Source organism: Vanellus vanellus (genome assembly GCF_965231255.1).
Source record: "Vanellus vanellus genome assembly, chromosome: 4".
Lineage (NCBI taxonomy): Eukaryota > Metazoa > Chordata > Aves > Charadriiformes > Charadriidae > Vanellus > Vanellus vanellus.
In genome coordinates, this window is record NC_138909.1 from 50,020,252 (window position 1) to 50,047,237 (window position 26,986).

Below are 26,986 nucleotides of genomic sequence, written 5' to 3' on the forward strand. Positions count from 1 at the left end.
GCGCGCGTTACTCGCCGTGTGTGGGGGGGTGGAGGCTAGGCGGCGCTGGCAGTTACCGCGCACGGCGCCTTCCCGCTGCCTGCCGCCGGCTCCGAGGCCATGCTGCGGGCGTGTCACCGGGCGGGGGTCGCCGTGGCCGCGCAGGTGAGCTGGGCGGACGGGCGGTGCGCAGCTCGGGGCGGGGGGAAGCCCCGCCGGCTGCCCTCGCTATCGCTTGTCCTCCGGGCAGTGCGGCCTGGCCGCCCGCCGCGCAGGGACCGGACCGGGCTGGGGCTGCTGGCGGGGATAGCGCGGGGAATGAGGGGGGGTTCTGGGAGCGAGGGGGGGTTACGAGGCGCGGTACGTCCTCTAATCTGCGGCTCAATCTTCTCTGAATGACTCCGCACGCGCGGACCGCGATTGGCTGCTGAGCTTTTGAGGGGCGGCGGCGAGCGCCAACGGGGCGCCTGGGCGGGTGGGGGCTGCCAGCCAGTGTGCCGGGGGTACTACGAGTCCCGGTGTGCAGCGCGGCAAGCCCTGCGCGGGGCAGAGGGGCCGGCGCCCGCAAGGCATGCTGGTCCTTGTAGTCTGATGCGGGCGTCCTACGAGGTGGCGGCCCCAGGAGACATAGGGCGGGCCGGCGGGGCGCGCCGCGCTGCATGCTGGGGGCTGTAGTCTCCTCGGTAGTCATTGCCGGCGCTGGGCCTGCCGCCGCCTCTCCCGCTGGTCCCGGCCTTAGGGCAGCGCCGGGGAGCGGCGGCCGTAGCCCAGAGGTGCAGCAGGGCCCGGCGGCGCTACACGGCCGGCCGGCTGCTCGGCGGCGGGGCGGCCGGGCCCGCTCGGCGGCGGGGAAGGACGTGACCTTGCCTCCCCCGCCGCGGCCTCCCCTGCGCCGTCCCGGCCTGTGGCCCTCACAGCCCTTCCCCGTTTCGAGGCCGGTGGGTCCGCCCGCCCGTTGGGCCGTGCCGATAATGACTGGGGGGGGCTGGTGCTCAGGGTGAGGGTCAGCGTCGGCTTTCAGGTGTGAGGGGCCTGCGGCACTGAGTGGCCGTACCGGGGATCCTTTAGTCCTCGCACTCCGACAGGAAGGAGAAAGTACCCGCTGGATGTGTTTTCTGGACCTTTGCCCTTCCTCATCAGTAGAGATTAGGATGATATCATCATACCATAAGACGATACAGAGCCTTTTTAAAGCAGCCGGCCAGCTTTAAGAAGCTGCAAGGGTTTTATAGGTGAGGGCAACTCCCCTGCCATAGCCCCAGCTTGTATTCAGGTGTCTCCTTAACAGTAATAAAATATTTTATATTATGCTGTACATTACAGTGTTTATTATTCTCTATTCACGCAGTTCAGCAAAGGAAAAACTTGTGTGTTCAGCCCCCATAGGCTCTGCAGTTGAAAGGTACCCGCTTTAAAGCTCGCAACCTTTTCCACCACAGCAGTTGGCGTTTCCTCCGCTGCTTTATAAGGCCGGAGAGTTCTCCGGGCCAGGTCATCTGATGCCCACTAAAATAAGGCCCTGGGTTTGCAGGCCTGTGGAAAGTTTGAGCTGGGAGTTGAGAAGACAGAAAACAGGCTTTCGCAGATGTTTATCACTTGGGGCTCTGTGCATGTATTCAGTCTTTAAAAGAATGTGTCTAGAATGACTGTACAGCACTGGAAAAGCCAGTGTTGTGCTTTGCAGCTCGGAGGTGTGTCTTCGGTCTGTAAATGTTCGGTGGAAGAACCCTGCAAACACAGAGATGCCACGGCACTCTGTGAAGTTTGTTGTCTGAATCCTTGCTGTTTGTTTCCTTACTTCAAAAAACAACTTTTTTTTTCTCTTTATCCGTACTCATATTTCCTGATGAGACCAAATACAATGGAGACTTAGTTTGGACAGCAAAATCGGGTGTGCAATTGAATAGTTTTTTAGATATTTTGCTTCTTTTTATTCATATTGAGGGGAAGCTTTGTGGCATACTGTAGTATATACACATGAACACTGTTGCTGGTCCCGTGGACTTTTTGCAACTCAAACTTTCTTGCTTTTTGGTAGGCAAAAGAGCCAGAAACGGGAAATAAGAAATAAATGTTTTAATTATAATGCTTGTTTTGCAAGAGGTGCAGAATTGTGTCCTCTAGTCAAGAAGTGCTCACCTGATCTGAGATGATACTAGGTAGCTTTTCCACAAGTAGCGAAAAGTCCCGTCATGGAACTAACACCCTCTGGCTGTTAAGAGGTTGTCAGGCAGATGCTGATGCTGTCAGGCCTGGAAAGGGCACCAACGTGGTGACACTGGGATGCTCCATCTGCCTGTGCTGCCTGTTGCCTTGCTAATAAGGGAAGGCATCCTCGCTGCCTGCATCCTCCTGCCAGGGGGGAGCACATTCAACAGACACGTTCTTGCCAGAGCAGCAGCATTCGTTTATTCTGTGCTCCAGCTGTGGTGATCCCTGGGCAGCCACAATTACACAGTCTTAATATCTTATTATCCATTTTCCATTTTCTTGTCTTTACTGCCCCTTCAGCACTCTCGTCCCTCTCTTTTTTGACACGAGACTTGGTGCGTCTCATGTCATGTTTAGGGGTTTCTCTGCCCTGTTCAGTTAGCTAAAGCTCAGGCCAGAGCCTCATGGTAGCAGGCAGATGGTAGTGAGTGATAACCCCTCACTGGTACCTTTCTATTCAGCTAGTGAAACTTGATTGTTTTGCTTTGATATAGCCCAAAAAAGAAATGTATGTTTGGTTTTGTGTTTTTTTTTTTTTTTTCTTTTAATATTAAGAGTGGCAAGTTTTAACAATATTTTTTTAAGAATGGAATTAAACCCTTTTTGCATATATGTTATATGGAAGCTGACAATGAGGCAAGTCTGCTTCTGTTTTGTGATGTTAAGAGTCTCCTTTACAGGTTAAAAAAAAATCCATTTGTCTAAGGAGAGCTGGACCTGGTCAGGACTGCGGGGTAACAGGTCCTTGAGGATGCTCGGTTGCTTGAGCAGACGGAGAGCGCCAGGAAGCAGAGCATGGCTGGATGGGGATAGCAAAGCAACTGCTGCTCCCCAAAGCCAGAACAGCATGAAGGTTTAAGTATGGAAAATGCCAGTAGAGAGCTCGTAGTGGAGACTCGGAAAAACTTTATCTTTCTCTCTTATTGTGAGCTCTGTGCCTGGAGGATCAGTAAGCTTGTTAACAAGTAAATTGAAGTTCTGGCTTTGAGAGAAGTGGTTCTTCACCACAGCAATTTCATATATGTTTTCAGCTACATGTGTAGTGCTGCAGAGAAACTCTTCTTCCCTTATTTGAAGTATTTCTGTGTTTTTCTTTGAAAAGAAACGGGGCTTTTCGAAAAAAGGTATGATGTTTGGCAGAATTCTTGAATGATGGGAAATGTATTTGAGTTCTGTGGTCAGATGTCCTTGTTACACCTAACCTCTACCCTAATGAAGACGAGCTTCCTCTGAAGTTTCTGGTTTGCTCTTTCTGTTTAAGTACACAAAACCGTACATGTCTTGCAAGCTTCATTCTGTGCAAATTCTGGGTCAAGATGCTTGAGCCTGGTGACTAGAAGAGGTTCAGCTGGGACTGAATGAACACAGAGGATGGTGTGTCCTGTGTCTGGTTATTTGAAGTTATGCGTGATCTGCCTGCAAGGCAGATCTTATTTTTTAAATTATGTCCTGCCGTACCGTGCTGTACCTCTCATGAGCCTTTTTTGCTAGGGGGAGCTTGTGTGGATAATTTCAAATGACGGATTCTCTGGGGCTCTTAATATTATGCAGAGTGAGTGTATGATGTGCCCTGCAAAGTGATTCTTGTGGTGATATAATAGTATATATTGAATGTAAAATAGTAAGCATTTAAGAAGTTAGGTGAGGCAAAGAGCATGTAGAACTGCTGGAAGAAGAGGAAGAAATGGCAAAAGTTGTCCTGCAATGGTCTTGCTATGGGGTTCCATGCTGTCTGCGTGATGCCTTGTCCAAAGGATTTTCTCTATCTTCTCTTCTGCAGAACAGCAAATGGCTTATTTCTGCCATTTACAGGGCATAGCAATGCATATGTAATGCATTTCTTCCAAATCCTTTGAGGTGTTTTTACAAATATGTAACAGGGGTCTAAAAAATGACAAACTCCTGGAAATTAGGGAAAGGGGAGATTAGAAACTACTTGTAATTTTCCAAATTATGATGATGTAGCAAATATAAGCAAGATTATTATGTTGGCCAAAAAAGAGCAATACTTCCTCAAAAAAATAGATTAAAAAAATAAATAAGTGATTTTTGTAGGTAATACTGTATTTGGATGTGAGGATAGAAAATTAGACTTGGGGTTCTGCTCATAAAACTGTGGTACCTAAAGATTTTCAGTTGTTCCCCTGGACAGCTGTGGGAATTTCTGTTTGCAGCATCTTGAAAGAGTCTGTGGGGACTTGTTTTGGTTTTAGTTATCGCTCCCATTGCTATCTGTACACTAGTGCCAGAGTCTGACAGTGTAGACTGAACATCTTGATGAACGATGAATAAAAATGAGGATTTGGCTAATTGTAGAACAGCCCAGCTTGGAAGAGACCTCGAAAGATCATCTGGTCCAAAGAGCACCTGGACCAAACCCAATAATCCCACAAAAAACCCTCCTGATGTACAAAACAAATGCTGAACAAGAAGGAAGGTTTCTCCTCTGCCCTGCTAGCTCCCTGAGTGCAGCTGGTTCCTAAGTGCAGGAGCAGATGTGTTTACTGAAGGTGGTGGAACTAAATGGGTATGGTGTTATTTGCCATCACGACGTGTGAGTAGGGGTGTAGCCAACATGAAAACGGATGAACTGGCCCAGGTACCAACGTTATGGTTGTGACAGCCTGCAGGATCACCTAGAAGGCAAGTCCAGCCTGAGCATGGACAGGTAAATGAGGTTCCTTAAGCTCCCTCTTGCCATGGCGCAGGGTGGGATAACCACCAGGAAGCCTGGTGACAGGCTTGGGAGTGACGGCTTATTTCCAGGTGAGCGTTAGGCAAAATAATGTAAACCCAGAGTGTTGAAAGGGATTGGAATTGAATGGATCAATAGAAAATACCCCCTCTCCCCCATTTTCTTGAGTTGAGCTGTATGCATAATGCTCAAGTATTTTGCTTATCCTATATCCTATACTTCATGCTGTAATGGGACCTGTTGAGACTCAGAAGCGTGTCCAGCCGTTGATTACAAAATGATTTAAGAGGCTTTTATTAGCGGTGTTCCATTTGAAAGGACTGGTGAAGCCCCGTACTTCTGGGGCAATCAAGTCTAATAATCAAAAACATTACAGAATATATTTATTATTTTGTCACCCATTCTGTCCATCATAAATCAGAAAATCAACCACAGAGCATGCTGGAGCTTGTGGAAGTCTCAAGGGTAAGAAGAGCATGTTTCCTGTTGTTGTATGCATGCTCCTGTTACTAATTAAAAAAAATTGGCTGCTGTTCTGGAAAGAATAAGAATTCAGTGTTCCTGCCTTTCCTCTCTACACTGTTGGACAAGGATGGGACCTAAACCACAAGACTTTTGCTTGTTGCTTATTGCCATATGCAAAAGGAAGTAGAGAAGCTTATTTTCTGGGATTATGTTGCGGTGAAGCATTTCTCAATTTTCTTTTTTCTTTTTTTTAAAGAAAAAGTTTCTGGTTGTCCAGAATATCTCAACTGTGGGAAAAGTTCCTTTTGTGCCTTATACTCTGATTTTCCATGAGTCCTGTATTCCTCTCTTAGCAGTTCATGTGCAGGGGAAGAGAAACACCTGAGGGGGACAGAGTTTTTCCTTCTGTAGGCTGGAGTAGCTTAACCAGTCTTTCTGGTTAACCTTAATTTTTAGCTAAAATATAAAGAAGATAAAAGTCTTGGGTAATGTGGGTTTTGTTAAGTAGTATATAATGAAATATCACTCTTCATATAGTAATTTCATTTATATTATAATCTGATGTCTATCTGGAAAGTGGATGCGTTGTTAATGCTTTTAAAGAGGCAGTCTTAGTTTGGAAGCTCAAGTATATTTTCAGAAATAAAAAATAGTTTTAAGTATTAAATATAGTATTTAATAGTTTTAAGTATTTAAACAGCTGCTGTTGTCTTCTGCACTGCTCACAGCTGAGCTGTTCTAGCACATGAGATTGTTGAAGAGAATCTGAACTAACCCAGTTGTATTGCCCAAACTGGAGGTAGGGAACATAAATAATGCAGAAATAAGCTGGGGTGGGCTTGCTTTTCTCATTTTTCAAAATGCCTCATTACTTCTTAAAATGCTCTTAACGTGCAAGCCGCACGTGAGAAAACTCTTCTTTGTTTAGGGAAAATACGGTCCAACGTCACTGCTCTAGTGCCTGTTGCTGCTTTCCTTCGGAGAGGGTGCAAGGTGTGGCGATGGAGCAAACCAGTGCAATACTGCTGTTGAGGTGAAGGGATGTTTAAATGTGCTCACTGCATAACTCTTGTTTTCTTCACCTCTTGCAGAATAGCCGGTGTGGGAGGGCATCACTCCGTCCATTACGACTGTACCGTGGATATGCTACCTCCTCAGGAGAGTCTGGGTATGTAGAAGGTTTTGGAGGGTGGAATTGGTTCTTCTGTTGTGTTGACCAAGAGGGAATCTGCTTCTTAGCTTAACTGAGAGCAAGTTGGTAGTAGTGAAGTTTTTTTTGTTGTTGTTGAGTAACTCTTATTCTCATAGTTTTGTGTGTTCCTTGTTTTATTTAGTCAGATTTAAATGAAACTAATTAAGATGAGCAATATTTAGAAGGATGTGGGTTGCCACCTTATCTTTGGAGTAGTCATGAACCAGTATGGTACCAGGGATTTGCTGGTGCTGAAAGTGATTTAAAGTGAGTGCTGGGTTTGTTGGCAAGCTTCTGGAACAGAGTGGTTGTCCTCAGCTGTAAGCTAAAAACTCACAAACTGATGTTTGTCATATAATACAATTTACATAACTTGCTCTCTTCTTTCCTCCTTAGTGTTTCTGCAGGCAAAATCATCGGTGCAGGTGTGCTGTTTGTGGGTGGAGGAGTAGGTGGAACAGTCCTGTATGCCAGCTATGATCCGCAATTCCGGGAGAGTGTAGAGAAGGCTATTCCCTACTCAGATAAACTCTTTGAGATGGCACTTGGTCCTGCACCTTATAGCGCACCGATCCAAAAGAAACCGGTAAGTGTTTCCCATTCACTCCCACCCTTTTATTTTTTTATTTTTTAAAGAGAGCATCTGCTCTTAGTTTTCAAATTCTGATTAATTTTGCTGTGCTAAGAATTTAAGAATTTTAAGAATTTTTAAGAATTATGAACTGAGGTACTGCTTTGTGCTGCATAACTGTGATGCTTGTACATTTCCCCTTATCTTGTGATTTGGGTCTCTGGGTTGTAAACTGTTGTTTTTATTTACAGTAAAATAATCTAGTAGGATCCTAACGGAATAGCAGCTCTGCTTATACTCAGAAATAAGTTGGGGAGAGAGAGGGGTAGGTGACATGCTAGGATTTAACTATTTTACTAAAGGCTTAGTGTAGTTAGGGATGTAGCAGGATTGGAAAACTGTTATTCTAAGCTGAACTTACTTTAAAGAGGTCTGAGAACAGTTTTGAGTGAATAAAGATTTGAATGGTACAGAGCCATACATAAGCATCATACTTTGAAATCTTAGTGACCTGACCAGAAAGAAAAACCTGATACTGCTTTTAGCACAACTCTGGAAATCCAATCTGGAAGTTTCTCTGTTCCTGCATCTGACAGCAAATGCTTCCCAATTAACCAAGAATACTGGAAAGCTGCTCTGGCCAAGGCTGTCCTGAGCTTTCAGATGACATTTGACCTTCAGGAAACCCAAAATATTTGTAATTGGAGTTTAAGAAAGCTCTTCGTAATGAATGGGAGAATATCAATTAACCAGAACCATACCTCTTCTGGTTTTAGTTACACTTCACTTGTGATCATCCAAGCTCTTAATGCCTCCCAGACACTAGTAAATTTTGCAAAACAGACCAGTCAGATGCCAAAGTTATCATCTGCCCAGTCGCAGCTCTAACTCAAATGCTTTTATTTTTACCTTGTGGCTTTGCATGATGGATATTAAAGGATTAATATAAAACCTTGCAATACTCTGCGCTTGAGTAATTGTTTTTCTGCCATGAACACTAGCATCTGAATCCTTTCAAAGGGAAATCAGTGCAGCTGTGCAGATCTGATACTTCCATGCCTGTCAAACCCACGACACATGCCTGTAGCATCTTCTGTTCAGTGATAACCCGATAAAATCATGTTGGTTCTTTTTAAACATACCTGTAATTATGCAGTCACGTAGTTTTAAAAAGATCATATATATTTTCCACTACAACTTGAAAAGGAATTGCCTAGAAGCTGGGCAGGATGGGAGGTGTGACTCCCATAAGTGTTGGTGGACAAAAATTACATTTGAGGGAACAAACTGTTGGAGCACTCTGGGTCGGGAAGACCAATGGCCTAGGGGTTTTTTTGATGATAAACGCTCAAGAGATGTGAAATTAAGAGGGGAAGTGTCACCTGAATTCATTTAAGGTATAACTGTATGGACTAAATAATGTCCAAGGGCAAATAATTGAAATACGCTTTCTGGAATTCTTTCAGACCTTCTTGTACTTGTGTTTTGTATAGTTTCTGCATTATCTGTAGTCTTTCAAAACACTCAGATGTGTTTGGAATGTTTGGGCATGAAATGGTTTGCTTTGTATGCATACCTTAATAAATATTTGTAGTTAAACTTGCCACTACTATACCTTCAGTTTTGGAGAGGTGAAATTTGTAAAGATTCCTTCTATATTAAAAATCAAGGCAAGAAATTATATGGCCTGTTTTCATATGTGCCTTGAAGTTTAGATTTATGATAGAGTCATCTGGACATGGAGATGTTCTTTTCCATTATAATGGAATCGGTAAGACACAGGCCATTTGGAAAACTGATTATGTTTCTTTCTTTTTGTTTTTCAAGATACAGCAAGGTCCACTGAAGATCTCATCTGTAGCAGAAGTAATGAAAGAGTCTAAACAGCCTGCTACCAAATCCCAGATGAGCAAAACAGAACCAGTTGCTCCTTCAGAGGAAAAAGAAGGTAACATGTCGTGTAGAACGTCATGTAGACAAAACCAAAAGACTTAATGATCTCTTACATCATACATGCTAGGGTCGATGAAAATAGTCCTTTGGAGTGGCTGAAGACGAGTAAGCTGTAATTTCCTAGAATGAACGTTATTTTCTTCTCAGTCGTGAGAAAATGTGTCTAAAATGACGTAGCTTTTTTTTTGGCTATTTTTTAAAAAAATATTTACCTTATAGAATATTTGGAATCTGAAACAAACAATGACTATCCTGCACAGTTTAGATATGAAGCTCAGCAGAGTTGCACTCTGAGGCCATTTACCTTTTCTTCTTCATGCAAGTGCAAGAAGCTTAATTTTGGATAATTACTGAGGTACTGTGAAGCCAGATCAAATGGAACTGGTTTAGAGAGGAGCAGTTGTGATATCTTTTTACATTTATCTCTCATGGATGTGTATGTGTAAGTAATACCTGTTTGCTGTTTGTCCAGGAAAGTCTCTTTTTCTGGAAATAATATCAGTGTCCAAGCAGTATGTTTCTACAAAGGAAAAAAAATTAAGTCATGGAATCATAGAATACCAGGTTGAAAGGGACCTTATGGATCATCTGGTCCAAACTTTCTTGGCATCTAGACAAGATGGTCCAGCACCCTGTCCAGCTGAATCTTAAGTGTCCAATGTTGGGCAATCCAACACTTCCCTGGGGAGATTATTCCAATGGTTGATTGTTCTCATTGTGAAAAGTTTTCTTCTTGTGCCCAATTGAAATCTCCCTTGGAGTAACTGGTACCCATTACTCCTCGTCTTTTCCACGTGACTCCTTGTAAAAGAGGGAGTCTCCATCTTCTCTTTAGCCACCCTTTAAATTCTAGAACATGGTGATAAGGTCTCCCCTAAGCCTTCTTTTCTCAAGGCTGAATAAACCCAGTTCTCTCAGCCTTTCCTCGTAGGGCAGGCTTCCCAGTCCTTTGATCATCTTGGTGGCCCTTCTTTGGACTTTCTCCGGCCTGTCCACATCTTTTTTGTGTAGCGGGGACCAAAACTGAACACAGTATTCCAGGTGTGGCCTGACAAGCACTGAGTAGTGTGGGATAATGATGACATTCTCTGCTGTTGATGCCCTTGTAGATGCAACCCAGCATCCTTTTGGCTTTCTTTTAGCACAGCAGCACACTGTTTATTCGTATTGAGGTTGTTGTCTACCAGGACCCCCAGGTCCCTTTCCACAGAGCTGCTCCCCAGCCAGATAAATCCCAGTCTGTGCTGCACTCCTGGATTATGTTTTCCCAGGTGCGAGACCTTACACTTGTCCTTGTTGAACTTCATAGGGTTCTTGTTAGCCCACTCTTCCAGCCTGTCCAGGTCTTCCTGCAGGGTGGCTCTCCCTTCCAAAGTGTCCACTTTCCCCACTCGGTTTGGTTTCATCAGCAAACTTCATCAGGCTACACTTGATCCCATCATCCAGATCACTTATAAAGATATTAAACAGTGCTGGGCCCAATATCAATCCCTGGAAAACCCCTCGAGTGACAGGGTGCCAGTTTGAGAAGGAGCTATTTACCACCACTGTCTGGCCTGTCAGCCAGCTCCCCACCCACCGCACAGACCACTTTTTCTAGACCGTAACGCGTCAGTTTCTCTGGGAGGAGGCTGTGGGGAACTGTGTTGAAAGCCTTGGCGAAATCCAGGTAGACAATGTCCACTGCTCACCCCACGTCAACCAAGCAGGTTACTTTATCGTAGAAGGTGATCGGATTTGTTAAGCGCAATTCGCCCTTGGTGAATCTGTGCTGGCTTTTCCCAATCACATGCTTCATTTGACTTGTGATAGCCCCCAGGAGGATTCATTCCATAACTTTCCCAGGGACTGAAGAAAGACTGATGGGCCTGTAATTTCTTGGATCCTCCTTTAAGCCCTTCTTGTAGGCAGGGGTGACATTAGCCTTCTTCCAGTCTTCTGGGACATCCCCTGATCTCCACAACTTCGCAAACATTATGGAAAGCGGCCTCGCAAGGATGTCAGCCAGCTCAAACATCTTCAGGTGGATATTATTGGGGCCTACCAATTTGTAGGGGTCAAGCTCCTGTAATAGTTCACAGAGTTCTTACTTCACTGACAGTGGGTCTGTGTTTGCATCAATGTGGGTTTTTGTTCCCAAGGCCTGCGGCCCAACAGTGCTGGTAAAGACAGAGGTGTTGAGAACCTCTGCCTTTTCAGTGCCGTTGGTGACTAATTCACCTCTCCTGTTTAACAGCGAGCCTATAATTTCCTTCTGTTTCTGCTTGTTGTTTATGTACCTGAAGAACACTTTCTTGTAATTTTTGGCACCTCTGGCTAATTTCAATTTGAGCTGAGCTGTTGCTTTTCTAACTGCATCTCTGCACGCCCTGGCAATGCCCTTGTAGTTTTCAATGGGTGTTTGTCTGCTTTTCCATCTCTGGTATGCTTCTCTTGGTTTTGAGCAGCCTCTGAAACTCACAGTTAAGCCAAGGGGGTCTCTTGCTCCACCCACTGCCCTTACCTTTAAAGCGGATGAACAGGTTTTGTGCTTCCAGGAGAGCGTTCTTGAAAAACTCCCAGCACTTGCTAGCTCCTTTGTCCTCCATGGAAGCTTCTCGTGGTATCCCTTCCAGCTGAGCTCTGAGCAAGCTGAAATTTGCCCTTCTAAAATTTAAAACATTTTGTCTTAATACTGATCTTCAGTGTGCTCAGCTGGATCCCAAACTCCACAATATTGTAATCACTGCAGCCAAAGCTATCACTAACCAAGATATTATAACGCAGGTTTTCTTGGTTTGTGAGTAGCAAGTCCAGCAGTGCCTCATTTGGCACGTCTAATATTTGTATGAGGAAGCAGTCCTCTGCGCATTCCAGGAACTCGACGGATGACATGTGAGCTGCTGTATTGTTCTTCCAACAAATGTCTGGGTAGTTGAAGTCACCCATAAGAACTTCTTGACCTGAATCTCATTTAAGTGACCCAGATGCTGCTTCGTTGGCCTTATCATCTTAGTTTGGAGGTTGGTAGCAGATGCCTACTGCAGGATGCCACTTGGAAACAACCCCTCTGATCTTGACCTAGAGGCATTTGATAGGACTTCCACAATTGCCGTAGCTGACTTCTATGCATTCAAGGTTCTCCTTAACATAGAGTGTGACTCCTCTTCCCTACCTGTTTACAAAACAGCCTACAGCTGTCCACCGTGATCCTCTATATGAGTTGTCTCACCATGTTTCAGTTATTCCTATGGTATCATAACTTTGTGACTTAGCATGGAGCTCTAGTTCCTTCTGTTTGTTTGCTAGGCTGTATGCATTGGTGTAAGTCTTGTGTCCCTGTTCTTACTTTGTGGTTCATATATACTAACTGGTTTTGTTCTATTAACTGTATTTAACAGCAGGCAAGGCTGCAGCACAGATCATCTCCGCAACAGGTGTAGCCATGTCGGTGCCAGCTCCGGGCATACAGACTGAAGAAGGTGAAAAAAATCACATTAAGACAATGATGAAAAACAAAATCCTGTAGCCTCAAGTGTATAAATTCTTACTTCTGTGTTGGTATTAGTCAGTTTTTAAAGGCGCGATTCTTTGTGCTTTTGCAGAAGAAACAACTTCTGTCATCTGTTAATAGATTTTTAACATGCTGAGATTGATACCTGGTATGGGTTTAGGTATGAACACAAGAGGAAAGCCTGCCTCGATGCTGAACTGGAACTAGTACAGTCCATTTTGCCTTTGCTCTTTGTGGGTTTCTGATTGCTCTTCGGAAAAGCGTGTCTGCCCAGGGCCAAGTGAAGAAACTGCATTTATTGTTTAACTCAACAAGAAACACTAGCTTCTATATGATAGTCTCTTTCAGATGAGATTATATTAATTTTTTTTATGAATGAACACATTTCGTAAAAAGAATGCCAGCAATAAGTAAATACATTCTTCAGAGTTAGCATCCGCATTATTAAAAGATAACCTGATGTTTTTTGTTGCAGCATGAGTCTGAGAGCTGAGAGGTCTGGGCTCTCTCCTCAGTTCAGATGGAGACTTGCTGTTGGTCTTGAGAGAATTACTTAGGTCAATGTTTACTCTTAAAGGCATTTTAAGTAGCCTTAGGCTAGAGAATAGAGTATAATTGTGATTCACCATAGCTCCCTTGTTAATCTTTCTTTACTTTCGCTGGAGTCTGCAAGCATGCCAAAGGAGAACTGGAAAAAAAAAATAAGAACAGATATTCACTTAAAATTTTAAATTGGCTCCATAAGTGTTTTCCAGTTCTTGCTTTGCCTTTCACTTCTGAATCTTTTATATTTTTGTCACTAGACAACATAAAATCTACAGGTGTATGTGAGGTAGCCATGCTACTGTTTTTAATTTTAAGAAGATTTGAGTCTGGCCTTTGTAGTTACGGGTATAAAAAAGCTTGAGGTAGTTTCAGCGTGGCTTCTTGCAGAAGTCAGATTTATGAAGTGATACTGACTATAAAAATCAGATTTGAAAAGAAAATTACTTCTCTACAAGTAATCCATACACTAATTTGAACTCTCTGCTAAAACAGTTTAACTCTTTTTGCTTCTGTATAGGTAAAGAACATGAAGGTTCCCATGCTATAAAAGAACGGTCACCAGAAGAAGTTGCAGCCCGTCTTGCCCAGCAAGACAAAGAGGAGCAAGAGAAGATATCGGGTAAGTCCTTACTGATAGTTTTCCCTGTATGTGTTATACGTGACAGAAGAATTGTTGGACTGTATTGGCTTTAGAGTTCTAAGTTGCTTACACACCTCTTTGTTGTCGTCCCTGTGCTGTGTCGGCAGAAGGTGTGGTGTTGAAGCTTCTCCCACCCGCTAAGAATAACTGACAGTCAAAGAATGATAGAAAATTTTGGGTTGGAATGGATGTCCAAGGTCTCTAGTCCATCCCCCTGCTTGGACTAGAGACCTTGGACATCCATTCCAACCCAGATTGCTCAGAGCCTTCTCCCCAGGAGGTTTGAAGCTCTCCAAGGATGGAGATTGTTTTGCCTCTCTGAGCAGCTTTGCCAGTGCTTCTTATGATGGAAAACTTGATACATCAAACTAATTCCTCTTGTTGGCACTCTGGATCTGAGAAGTCTGGTTCAGTTTCTTCTGTAACATTCCTTTAGATGTGGAAGGCATTACTTAAGATGCCCCTTTGGCTTCTCTTCTTTAGGCTAGAACAAGCCCAGATCCCTCAGCCTCTCATCTGTGTCACATGCTCCCATCTCCATACCATTTTGGTGCCTCTCCAGTGTTTGCTCCCTGGTTTGGTTGTACCTTTCTTATACTGAGGCTCTCAAAACGAGACACTGTATTCCATGTGTAGTCTTGTAAGTGCTAATTAGAGGGAAATCATTCCTTCACTTGATCTGTGGGTTGTGCTTTTGTTTAATGTAGCCTTGTTCACAGTCAGGACTCATTGCTGCCAGAGCATGCTGTTGACCCATGTTCAGGTTGCCATCTTCTGAGATCCCCAGGTGCTTGTCTATAGAGCTGCTGCCTCGACTTTCTCGATAGTAGTTCAGGGGTGGTATCCCAAGGTGCTGTGAAGAGTTGCCTGTAGGTCCTGGGTTGGGAACTATGACAGTTCCTTGCTTGGGTTCTAACTCAGACAGACCTATTAATCCAGCTGTGTTACTGAGAGGTGGTCTGGCTTTTCCTGTGTCCCAAAACTCATGTCCTCCTTGTGTGTCTTGCTCAAAACAACGAGCTTTGCTTCCTCACCCACCCCTTGGTTTATTAGATTTTAATACTTCTGGGATGTTGTTTGGTCTTGGTTTGGCTACAGCATGATTGTTTAAATCAGGAGTTTTGTTTAAATCAGGGTCCTTTCCTGGTTTGCCTCGGGAAGCCAGAAAAATAGAGATTTTTTTTCTGATAAATGGTGTTTTGCTGTCTGGTATGTCTGGGCGATCTGTAGCCAGCTACCTTGGTACTTATCTTCTGAAAGCAAACCCCGATCAATCTGCAGATTGCTTGCAGTGTTAGAAAGCTTCCATGTTGTCCTTCAGCCAATGTTGATGAGGAGGAGAGGGAGACCAGCCTCTTGGAGAAATGAATGGGTGTTGAAGGGTAACTCCTGACGTGGGGCAGTGCAAGGACAGCTGACTGCAATGGCTCTGCAGACCTTCTGTGGCAAGGGAAGGAGTCTTTGGGAGCAGGTAGGCTAGAGGCATTGACTACCAGGATGCTGAACAGAAACTGTATTTAAAGTAAGTGAAAGTTTTCTATTAACATAGGTGTAGCCAGTGAAAATAGGCTTGAGAGAGAGTTTAACAGTACTGAGGCCATGTATTGGACGTGCTTCAGCCTGCTGTGGGAGCTGCGGCCTTTTATTATTCTCTTTGTGCTTGGGAAGGGCTGATGGTGGAAGAGGTGCTGGCGCAGTGTGCTGTGTCTTATCTGAACTGTCTGACCGCTGTGCACCTGAAAGGGCATCTTGGCAGATGTGTTGACCTCAGACTTCCCTCTGAGTGCTTTGGTCCTCAGCCAAAATCCAAGCCTTGGGCTGTTGTTGCACGCGAGGGGTGAGAAGGGTCTACAGGCCTGGACTTAAGGGGCTCGGAGTAGAGATGCTGGTACCTTAGTATTCCTCTAAATAAGGAGCATATCCTGGCAACCTTTCTTCGTTTGTAGGCTGCCAGCATAGTTTTCCAACTGACCAACTCTTTTGAGTCACAGAAAATAAAACAAGGAGATGCAGAGGATATAACATGTCATTTTACTAATTCTAAGGCTCTTCTCTTTATAGTTTAATTCAGTTAATGCTTTTTTTTTTTCCAGCCCTTGCAGCAACCCTAGAAGGAGCCCTAAGCACAACTGCTCGTATAACCCTTCAGGCGATTACTGCCCAGGAATCTGCTGTGCAAGCAGTGAATGCCCATTCGCAAATACTGAAGGAGGCCATGGACGATTCTGAGGTAAACTGGACAAATGGGGACAATATGTTGTGTTTTGTTTTTTTTTTTTTTTGTATTGTGTTCAGCAAAACTTCTCATTTCACAATTAAAGCGGGAAGCTTCTCTTGCAATGTCTTTACTTTTATCACAGTTTTAACTAATCTTTCCACTTGTTAAGTGTGGTATCGTTGAATAATACAGTGGCTTTGCTTTTGAATTTGTTTTTTTTCTCCCCAACTCCTTTATTTCCCTCTTGCAAGAAGAAAAGTTCAAGTTAATACATTGATAGTCTTCACATGGTATTTGAATTCATTGTATTTTCATTCCCCAGCCCATTTTTTACCTAGATATGGTTAGGCTATCATACTGTCGACCCTATAATTCTGTTGAACTATTCCCGTTGCCAAAATCTTCTTGTTGGATTGTTTCTTGTCTGGAAATAAGTAGGGGATGCATGAGCATTACCAGCTTGTGGTTCTGGTGTGCCAGTGCTGGAGTTTGTGTGGAACCACTGCTTCCTATTCAGTTCTGGAGCAGAGATTATAATTTAGTGGTTAATCAAACAAACAGGGGCACATGGGCAACTAAAAAAGCACTTGAGATTTAGTCTAGTAGTTAGAAAAACAAGCATCTTAGAGTTTGCTTTTAAGCTTAAGTGTTAAGCTTACTTTAAAGTTAAGCAACTTGAAAGTATTATGGTACTTTAAGTATTAAGCTTAAAAGCAATTTTAAAGTATTACAGTACTTTAATGCACGTAGAGATTTTCCCCCAAAATGTGGCACTGTACAGTGATCCTCACACAAGCTCTTCTGCATGGAGAAATGGCTGTAGCTCAGGTGGAGAAAAACATTAAGAATCAAGCAAAACAAAACAATGGAAGGGAAAAAACATTCGTAAAGCTTCCAGCTGTGCTGTTGGTAAAACACAAAAATGTTGCTCAGTTTGAGTGAAATGCATGTCACAACTTCTGAATCTCGTCAGGCTTTCTTTTTCTTTTCTCAATTTTTTTTTTTTTATAACTCTTTATTTCATGATTGTAGTGGCCCTAATGAGGAATCTGTGCTTCTCTAGGCTGCTGGGGAGAACAAATCATCTCAGTGGCGCACTCTGGAGGAGGCGCTGAAGGATCGGAGGAGAGCAGTGGATGAAGCTGCTGATGCCCTCTTGAAAGCCAAGTAAGTTGCTTCTTTTTAAGGTTTATCAAGTGGTAAGTTAACATCACCCGTGCAAGGGCTGGCAGACAGTAGATGAGTTTCTATAAAGTATGTAGTCACCCATGTTCATATTAAACTGATGTGTTTGTGCCAAATAAAAAAAAAAGTCACATACACTAATAAATATTTTAATTTGCAGTGTGTACATCTTAACTGCCTGTGCACATGGTCCTCACTGTACCAGAGTCTAAAACAGTCCTATTCTTCTTTCTAAGAACTTGTTTATCTCCTTAGTATTTATATATAGTGTTGGTAAGTTCAAGTAAGATGTAAAAAAAAAAAAAAAAGCATAATCCTTGTAAAATTATTTTTTGATAACTTTTTTTAATATTAAACTTATTGCAAGGACTCTGTGTCCACACTCTTGTGTATTGAGTCAGTACCACCACTAACTTTTAGTTCTAATGAAAAATTAAACCTTACAGCATCATTTGGCAGTTCCATCTGTCAGCAGAGTTGCTTTTAAGGTTAGATTTTTTTTCGTAGAAATGTGCTTAGTGAAAACTTGAATTAGAAAATGGAGCAGTGCTCCTAACCCAAGGTTCTGTATGAACCGCACTGATATGCATTGGGTCTGGTGTGCAGACTCATCGTGTAGGCATTATAGCAGCAAAAATAAGATGACAGACAAGCATCTCCAAGTTGCTCTTGTAACGAGGATGGAAGTAAGAGGGCAACAGTAAAAAGAGGGGAAGATGATCCTTGAACTTGCGCAGTTGCTATTTAAGTTACAAACTTCTCTTATCTTTGAAGTTGCTGTGCTGACTAAGAATAATTACGAGGTATAACAGGGGTTTCAAAGAGTGAAACAAAGCTAACCCAAACCCCGGATGTGTTAGTTTTCATTTTCTTTTACTCTACTGGATGCCTTTACTTTTGTTTCTTTACTTACTTACATATTTTAAAGCTTGTTCCTTATTCCAATGAGGTCGTTAGAAGCCTCCATTGGTTTGAATGGATTTTGAAAAGGAATGCTTTTTCACTTTGCCCTTGATTTCCAATAACGGTAGAGGAAACCGGTTCCTAATTACAAAAAAAAAAAAAATCTATCTTTACAGAGCTCTATACATTTTCTCCCATCCTCATTTATCTCCGCCAGTCACCATGTCCAAAACACTTCTGCAAGAGTAAGCCACCTGTATTAAAAATGTTTCCTTGATACTCTGTTATGTGATGGAAATGTCTGCCTTCTAATACTAACTTAGTTTCACTAATACTAACTACTTTCAGTGAACTTTCATCTGCCGCCTCCAACTATGTCTTGAATCCTAAGTACTAATAGTATTATAAATAATTCTCATTTTACATGGAATAGACACACTGACATCTTCAGGCTGCGGAAAGAAAAATCTTTAATTGCAGCATCTTAGCCATAGAGCTGGTAGATGAGAAGTGCCATTAGAGTTATCCAGTAGCTCTTCCTTTAAATACAGACAGCATAAATTAAACTTTTCTGTATGCGTTGTAATTAGCAGCTTCTTCCCTTTTCAGAGAAGAGTTAGAGAAGATGAAAGGTGTAATAGAGAATGCCAAGAAGTCTCAGATCGCAGGAGCCAAATCTCACATTATTGCTGCAGAAGAAAATCTTCATCATATGATAGTTGACTTGGACAATGTCGTGAAGAAGGTAATGTTTCCACAGAGTGTTTACAATTGCCATTAGATTAAGTACTACTTGGCAGCTTGCACAGATCTCCCGTTCCCAAATCCTCTGTAGCAGGTTAAATATTTTTAAAGAGTAAATTCTGTCCTTTTTTAGCTATACTCAGTCTTTGAGCTGATTATACTACCAGTAATCAGACATGACAAGATCTCTGCAAGAACCTGAACTCTGTCCTGAAAGGGTCTCCAGCTAGCTTGGCTGGTGTCTGTCCTTTCTGTGGGTGACTTGTAATTCTGTTTGTTGCCAAGAGGAATTTACTATGAGGTTAGGGAGGAGTAGGAGCAATGTGTGCTAATGACTTGGTGGGTAAATTACTTTACAGCTCAGAAGACTAGGGGAGAAACATAAAGGTGAAATTTATCTCTCTTTGCAGGACAGCTAATAATTCATCAGGTGTGGTTTGAGTGAATTTATCTTGGTAGTGGGAACACCAGAACTTACTGAGAGGAGGGCAGCAGTCACAAGATTAGCTTACTAGGCCTATATGATAGCTGTAAGTAGAGAAAAAGAGCTAGAGATCTTTAAAGATACAAACTGAATTAGGATACTGTTTTGGTCCTGTCTAGGCTGCAGACTGGCTATCTAGTTACAGTTTGCCTGTGAGGTGAGACGGACTAGTGGGAGTTCCAGCAAATAATTATTGTACACGAGAGGTTTGGTATCACAGGTTGGGGTGTTTTCCTCCCCCAAGTGAGTTTGCTTTGGTTGGGCTGGAGGGTAACAATATCTACCACTAAGTCAGGGCCTGGCTTTAAATTATGTATGCCTCCATTTTCAATACTTGCCTTGACAAATAAGCATCTCGTTTTTGTTTGGTACAGGTTCAGGCAGCACAATCTGAGGCCAAGATAGTAGCTCAATATCATGAGCTTGTGGCTACAGCTAGAGAAGAGTTTCAGCGAGAACTTGACAGTATCACCCCCGATGTACAGCCTGGCTGGAAGGGGCTAAGTAAGTCTCCAATTGCAGGGTGACTTCGTGCTTGTTACACACTGGTCGCTTTGGTTTGTAGTGTTTCTGTAACTATGGCCACTGAATTGAATGTCTGGCATCCTGATTTGCATATTGGTTGGTTGGTTTGAAGTGAAAATTAGTTCACAACTAAAATAAGTAGTCTAAAGCAAGTGTTATGATGAGGCTTAATTCTGGAAACTACCTGTGCTGTGTTGGAAGTTTCAAAAAAATATAGCTCTTGTATGATAAATATCACATGGTTGTTTAAACATCTCTTCCTTCCCCTGGTATTCCAGGAAGAGAGCCAGGTCACTCCAGATTTGGATCAAATCTGTGTTGCTAACTGATCAAGTATTTGGTTGACTCTCTGTGATTATAGGTATTACGATACACCCTTATCGCAAAGTGATAAAGAACTCCCTGAATTTCTGTAGGTCATCACTGAAATGATAGATACACTTAAAGACAGAATTCATTGTTCATACCCTACCTACCCCAGTATATGTTATTTCTAAATTAAAATGACACAGTAACTTACCTTGAATAATAGAGAATGCTGCACAGAAGCAGTAAATAGGCATCTTATGTTTTGTTTATGCTATTACTACTGCAATTCTTTGTGTGAGATAGGAAATCTCATGAGCTGCCTTTCCTAGTGCAGCATAAAGGGAGAATATCGTGGGTTTTGTGATCGCTGCCTTTTTGCAGGAGGAAAGGGAATCTCCTGGTACCTTCCATGCACTCAGTTTCATACTGGTGTGACCTACTGAAGTATATACAGGACTGACTCGGGGTCCGTGGCTCTCACTGCTGCTTGGGAATTACTTTCTTAACCAACTGCTTCTGATTTATAAGAACCTAGAAATGTCAGACTAAAATTTCCAGTTGCATTTTTCTACCTCAAATTTGTATTCTTTGCTTTGGCTGAACTTCAACATCAACCCAGGGGTTTCCAAAGGTGATTTTAGTGGTTGGGATGTTTTGGGCTACATCTTGCCTGTAATATAGAGAGACTTTTATACTCATACTGTTCTTCTTCAATTCCTAAAGAATTGGTCACTGTAGATAAGCAGCTCCTGGTTTTCTGTTTTACTTTTGCATGACTGACTTGCTGTACTGAATGTGCATTAACTTTTCCAACCTCTCCTCTTTCTGTTGCAGAGATAAGTGACTTAGGTGAGTTCCTCTAACTTGTTCTGGTCTTGTGAATGTCATCTCTTCTCTTTGTTCTTTTTTTATGTTTGTGTAGTACATCACTTTAAATCACAGGCAGTATCAACAAAGGGGTTTCAGGCTGAGGTATGCTTTGTGATCCTTTCCACTAGTTTTGCATGTCTAGTTTAAACCACAAACTCTTTGTCTAGCGGCATGTCCCAGGTGAGTGTGATCGCTGGCTTGTGAAAGCCAGGTTTAAATTTTCTTTGTGAATTTAAGCCAATCGGTACCTGCTGCTGAGATTCCAATGAGAAACAGAAACTTTGACCAATTCCAGTTAAGCTGTGTGATGGTGTTTGTCCTCGAGTAGGTCCACCTCGCAGCAGTCCTGGCTTGAGAGAGGTGGTAGATACATCAGCTCCTGCTGATGCCACTGAAAGGTCTGGGTACATGCTGTGCTTGAAAAGCCACAGAGGGCCACTCCGAGCTGGGTCACCAAAACCAGATTCGTTTAATTTGAAGTTGGCTTTATTCTCCAAATTTAATCTTCACGATTGATTTTGAAAGTGTTGATTAACTCTTTGATTTTTGAGGTTGATTATTATGGCGGGGGGTTGAAACTCAATGATCTTCAAGGTCCCTTCCAACCTAAACCATTCTGTGATTATCTATTTTTTCCCTTTTGATCAAAGAAATGTAATTTGGAGTGCATTAAAACCGTGTTCTGTTTGCAAAAGTGTTAAGTTCAGCAGCTGAGCTGCTGGTCAGCTTCCCTGCTGGACACGAGCACTGGTACACTGAGCCCTCCTGCAGCAGTCCTTTCTCCAGCACTCAGCAGCAGAATGGCTGAAGGGCTGTGGAATTTCACTTGCTTTAGACCCTGCAGAAACACTTTCCTGAGTAGTCCCTGGCTCCCCATTGAGGCGATTTAGCTGGCAGCCAGTGCAAAATGAGCTGCAGCATTTTACAAAACCAGTGCCATTTTCGGGTCACCAAATGCTGCAGATGTAGCTTGTGTCCTCCTGCTCTCCCAGCAAAAAAATAGTAAACTTCTTAGCAGACACAGGTGTAGTTGTGATCCCTGCTTCTCTTGGAGTTAGCCAATCCCTGAAAGGTACAAATTGGGGTAAGAAATCTGATTGGGAGCAGTTGGTCTGGAGCACTGTTGAAGAGACAGAACGCAATTCTGGCTGCCTCTCACGATAACCAGTGTTTTCAGGATCAAATTTCTGTAAGCTTGTACCCAGCTGGAGGTGTGGGTCAGCACTGGCTTTTTATATATCCTGCTGTGGTGTGCTGTCACAGGGGAAATACATCGTGCTGTAAAGACCAAGAAATGGAGAACTGTCGACAGTCTCCTCTAATTGAGTGTAACATGGATAAGGGAGTGTAAATAATAGCTGTGAATTACTTCAAAGAAACTAAGATAATTTCTCTTCTAATGATAGAAAGTACTTGCTTGTAGGTGCAGCTCAGAAAGTGGTATTGGGTGGGCATTAGCACAGCTCAAGGGCTTGAAGCGCTCAGAAACTTTTCATAAAGTGTGCTCACTGCTTAACCACGTGGAGCCTTAGAGTGCTCGAGGGGGAGGTGGGCAAGCAAAGCACCACGGCGGCAGTTTCCCTGCAGACCTTCCTAATGCCCTGTGTTTTCTTTAGCTGGCCAGTTATCGACAGATGACTTAAATTCTCTCATCGCACATGCCCATCGTCGTATCGACCAGTTAAACAAGGAGCTGGCGGAGCAGCGAGTGAGAGAACAGCAGCACATCGAGACAGCCCTGGAGAAGCAGAAACTTGAAGATAAAAAAGCATTTGAGGCAGCCGTGGCCAAAGCGCTGGAGCATCACAAAAGTGAGATTGAAATAGAACAGGAGAAGAAGGTAAAGTGGTGTAACACACATGTTGAATCTCTGGCTCAAACAGGATGTAGAAGAGCTAGAGGAAACGCACAGAAGAGCAACTGGGGTGTTGTGAGTGATGGGGGACTTCAGATAGGGAGACCCCACCCAGCCCAAGCATGGAAAGGAGATGTTGAGCAAGGAAACTTCTGCAAAGTTAGAATGGTAAAATCATACAGCAAAACAGGGAATGACTTTTTCATGTTACCACCTGTCTGCTATTGGCGATAGGATTACTGGGTCAAAATACATGTTTGAACTGACCCAGAATGGCCATCTTAAGGTTAAATAGTCCCTCCATCCTGCCTCCAGTAGGTATCTCTGTGTTCTTCCAGCCTTTGCCAGTGCTTTGGGATTTGATTTCTTTCAAAAAGACTATGAAAACTCAGAATTTTAATGCTGCTTTGGACATGAAGCAAGTGCAACTTAAAAATGTTGGGATTTAGGCATTGGCAGTTTTTATCTTTTGAGATACCGTATTGCAGGCAGACACTTGTGCCAAGTACTCCTGCTGTTTTCACATACCTGCCTCTGAAAAGGACATTAAACACCGGCCATTAGTTGAAAAATTTGACATGAGGGAAACTAAGGTTTTTCCCTGTAGCCTGTTAGTTCAAAGCATTGCAGTAACAGGTAAACTTCTTTTTAGAAGTTGCTTGAACTGTCATCTTTGCATTTAATGAAAGGCTAGAAATGACACAATCCTTTTTTTTTTTTTTTTTTTTTTAAAAAAAAAAAAAGCCAGGAAACCAAAAAACTGCTCAACTGCTCCTAAATAAACCTACACCATGCCCCCTTGTGCTAACCTGCACCCTCTAAAGTGGCTGTTAGGTAAAGGTCAGGTAAATGGGGTATCACCATTTTATTAAGCTGCGTCCAACTGGGATGGTATTGCAGCATGTAGGGAAAAGGTAAAGTACTTTTTGTTTGAAAGCTGGTTTATAAACACCAGAGTGTTTAGTTTGTCATTTTAGTGCAGTTATCAAAATACTATATAAAAAATACAGTAAGTGCCTAGTGAGTACAGCCACCAGTTACTGGCACTGTGGACTGTGAAACTATTCTTTCAAATCTTTAGGCTCTGAAAAGGCTCAGCTATAAAAATGGACCTCGACAGTTTTTTAAAATGAAACATGGGCTCTATCAATGCCACTTTTTAGGTAATCACTGATGGACAATATAATCATAGCATATGACAAGCAGTTGAAAAATAGCAGTGTAGTAAGACCTGCTTATGTGTGTACAGGTTGAAGAAGTCCGAGAGGTGATGGAAAGCGAAATGAGGACCCAGCTCCGGCGGCAGGCTGCTGCCCACACAGACCATCTGCGAGATGTTCTTAAAATCCAGGAGCAGGAACTAAAGGTGGAATTTGAGCAGGTAAGGGAGAAGAGTCCCCAAGGGAATTAGGGGGATATTTGAACCCTTGCAAAGCAAACGCTTCACAGGATGAGAGTACTGAACCATCTTTCAGGAGACTGAAATGTGGGTTGGGGAAGGAAGCCTGAGTATCTCAAAGAGAACAAATACAGTACCTGAACGCATAGGTTTTCTTCAGACTTGTCTTAAAAGCTTTTTCTATAGGTGAGAAATTTTTCACAGTTGCAAGTGCAGTAACTGCTAAATTTACCCTAATAAGGCTTCTTCCTAGTATATTATATTTACTATATGTGTTGTCTCTAGAAAGAGCAACAGATTTATAGACGCATACCTTAAAAATAAGTTAAATAATATTATATCAGACCAGAAACAACCGTTTTGTATATTGCTCTGTTTCAGAACTTATCAGAGAAACTCAGTGAACAAGAAATGCAATTCAGACGCCTTACTCAGGAACAGCTTGACAACTTCACATTGGATATAAACACTGCCTACGCTAGGCTGAAAGGAATTGAGCAAGCAGTTGAGAGTAAGCACAGCAACGGCATCTCTTTAAGGACTAAAGCTGTGATCCCCTATGGCCTGTTACCCAAACCTGGGTGCTTAACCGCAGGCTTGGGCACGTAGCTCATGGGCCTGGGTGTTGCCAAGCTGCTGAGCACCCAGCAGATCCCAGCTGCACGAGTCCAAAGCTGTTATCTTGTTCTGACCTTGACTTGCAGAACAGACTTGCTTTGAGATCAAGTGCCGAGGGGGTGGCAGCTTTTGAAAGCAGAGTGTTTAGTGGGATGGGTTTTGCTGCTTGTGTTGAAAACTCTTCCTGCATGTGTGCCCTCAACTGAGAGTCCCCTTCTTGGCTTATTTTGCAGGTCATGCGGTAGCAGAAGAAGAAGCCAGAAAGGCCCATCAGCTGTGGCTTTCTGTTGAAGCACTCAAATATTGCATGAAAACAGCTTCTGGGGATAGTCCCACAGAACCACTGGAGAGTGCGGTGAAGGCCATCAAAGCCAGTTGTTCTGACAATGCGTTTACAGAAACCTTAACAGCAGCTCTCCCTCAGGAGTCCCTGACGCGGGGAGTATACAGTGAAGAGGCCCTCAGAGCACGTTTCTACACAGTCCAAAAACTGGCCAAAAGAGTGGCTATGATCGATGAAACGAGAAACAGCTTGTATCAATACTTCCTGTCTTACCTGCAGTCGCTGCTTGTGTTTCACCCTCAGCAGCTGAAGCCACCTGCCGAGCTCAGCCCTGACGACCTCGACACGTTTAAATTACTGTCCTACGCCTCGTATTGCATTGAACATGGAGATCTGGAGCTGGCAGCTAAATTTGTCAACCAGTTAAGAGGAGAGTCTAGGAGAGTGGCGCATGACTGGCTGACCGAAGCTCGAATGACCCTAGAAACAAAACAAATTGTGGATATCTTGACAGCATATGCCAGTGCTGTGGGGTTAGGAACAACTCAAGTGCAGTGAGGTAGGATTGTAGTTTTGGAGGCTGTTCAGCAATCATTTGTGCCGGAAAGAAAGGTCATGATCTCCTAAGGGTTGCAAACCAAGCTGCTGGCAGGGGCTGGAAGCGTTAAATCAAAGCACGGGTACTGTCTTGTTTCCTTGCACTGTATTTAACTTCACCACCTGTTGTATTTGTATTGGTTTTGAGTTATCATGACAACCAACTTCAGGAAGCTTCTCTACAATTTGTGTAACAATTTTATTTCCCCATCTTACCAAGCGGGCTTGTGATCCAACCAAAATAATGTTTGTAACCTACCATTAATGATTTGCCACTCTGTCAGCTGAATAAAACAAGACTTCACCTACTTTCTCCTCCTGTTCAGTCTCCTATTTAAAAATCAAGTACAGCAGCCTTTCTCCATGGCCTGAACAAGTTACAACTTATCTGTTTTACTCCTTTCAAGCAGCAAGAATTAATTGATGTGATCAATCTGTCTATTCATTAATTTGTACAGCTGCAAGAAAAAAGAGTATCCACATATGAGCACAGGTTGATGTAGATATAACTTAAGCTGGTGTCAGAACATGTTCTGCTGGACTTCTACCTGCGTATGTTTCTTGTCAGACCTACTCTTCTGTAGTTTTAGAAGACCAGGTATTTCTATCTAGAAGCCAGACTTTGGGTCAACATGAGAACTCGCATAAAGACCAAGCTTCTTCATTAGAATCATTATGGCTGGGAAAGACCTTTAAGATCATCAAGTCCAACTGTTAACTAACTCTACCCACCCCACTCCTAAACCATGTCCCTTCTCTTACCTTTCCCTTAATTCTTATCATCAGTGAGGAAAGATTGATCAAACTTACTTAGTCCTCACTTGCTGAAATTAGTAACTGTGGCTTTTTCTGCTTGCTGATCCAGTTTTAAATTGTCGGTACAATAAAGTAAAGAGCATAACATCACCTCAGAGGCCCTTTATCTTTGATCTACCCCTTAACCTGTACTAGTCACACATCCCTGGAACAGGCACGTTTGCTTTCTGGAGCAAACCTTGCCTTCAAACAGCTTTACTGCCCACCCACTCCTGTAATGTAAGGAGGAACACTTGACTTCTACCCTTTCAGCTGTAGTTTGTTCTGCCTCTAGCAGCTGTTATTTCCAAAACTCATTACTGAATCATCCTTGAGCTGCTTTCCACAGCAGCGTGCTCTTACTTACGCTGCAGCATCATGCACGTCAAGGTTTTATTTTTCACAAAGAGAATCATCTGCTAACTACTTTTCACATTAATATGGTTTAATCCTCTC

General features: G+C 43.0%; 1 protein-coding gene across 4 annotated transcripts; it reads left to right on the forward strand.

Annotated features, from left to right (window-relative positions):
• The first annotated feature begins 30 nt into the window (after positions 1–30).
• Positions 31–26,048, forward strand: IMMT (inner membrane mitochondrial protein). 4 transcript variants are annotated; one of them, XM_082483038.1, is made up of 15 exons: positions 31–144; positions 6,442–6,518; positions 6,939–7,128; positions 8,941–9,061; positions 12,447–12,527; positions 13,623–13,724; positions 15,839–15,975; positions 17,027–17,130; positions 18,661–18,796; positions 19,654–19,783; positions 20,948–20,962; positions 22,600–22,823; positions 24,088–24,219; positions 24,619–24,748; positions 25,089–26,048. In XM_082483038.1, exons 1-15 carry the CDS (start codon positions 100–102, stop codon positions 25,694–25,696), a joined length of 2,232 nt encoding a protein of 743 aa, XP_082339164.1. In that variant the 5' UTR covers positions 31–99; the 3' UTR covers positions 25,697–26,048. The 4 variants fall into 4 exon arrangements, with proteins under 4 accessions (XP_082339164.1, XP_082339165.1, XP_082339166.1 ...); XM_082483039.1 differs by lacking the exon at positions 20,948–20,962; XM_082483040.1 differs by lacking the exon at positions 12,447–12,527.
• Positions 26,049–26,986: the final 938 nt, after the last annotated feature.

Coding starts and splice junctions, on each gene's coding strand:
- IMMT (XM_082483038.1), top strand. CDS start 100: ATGCTGCGGGCGTGTCACCGGGCGGGGGTCGCCGTGGCCGCGCAG. Junction 9,062..12,446: donor TCCTTCAGAGGAAAAAGAAG/GTAACATGTCGT, acceptor TGTATTTAACAG/CAGGCAAGGCTGCAGCACAG. Junction 12,528..13,622: donor GGGCATACAGACTGAAGAAG/GTGAAAAAAATC, acceptor GCTTCTGTATAG/GTAAAGAACATGAAGGTTCC.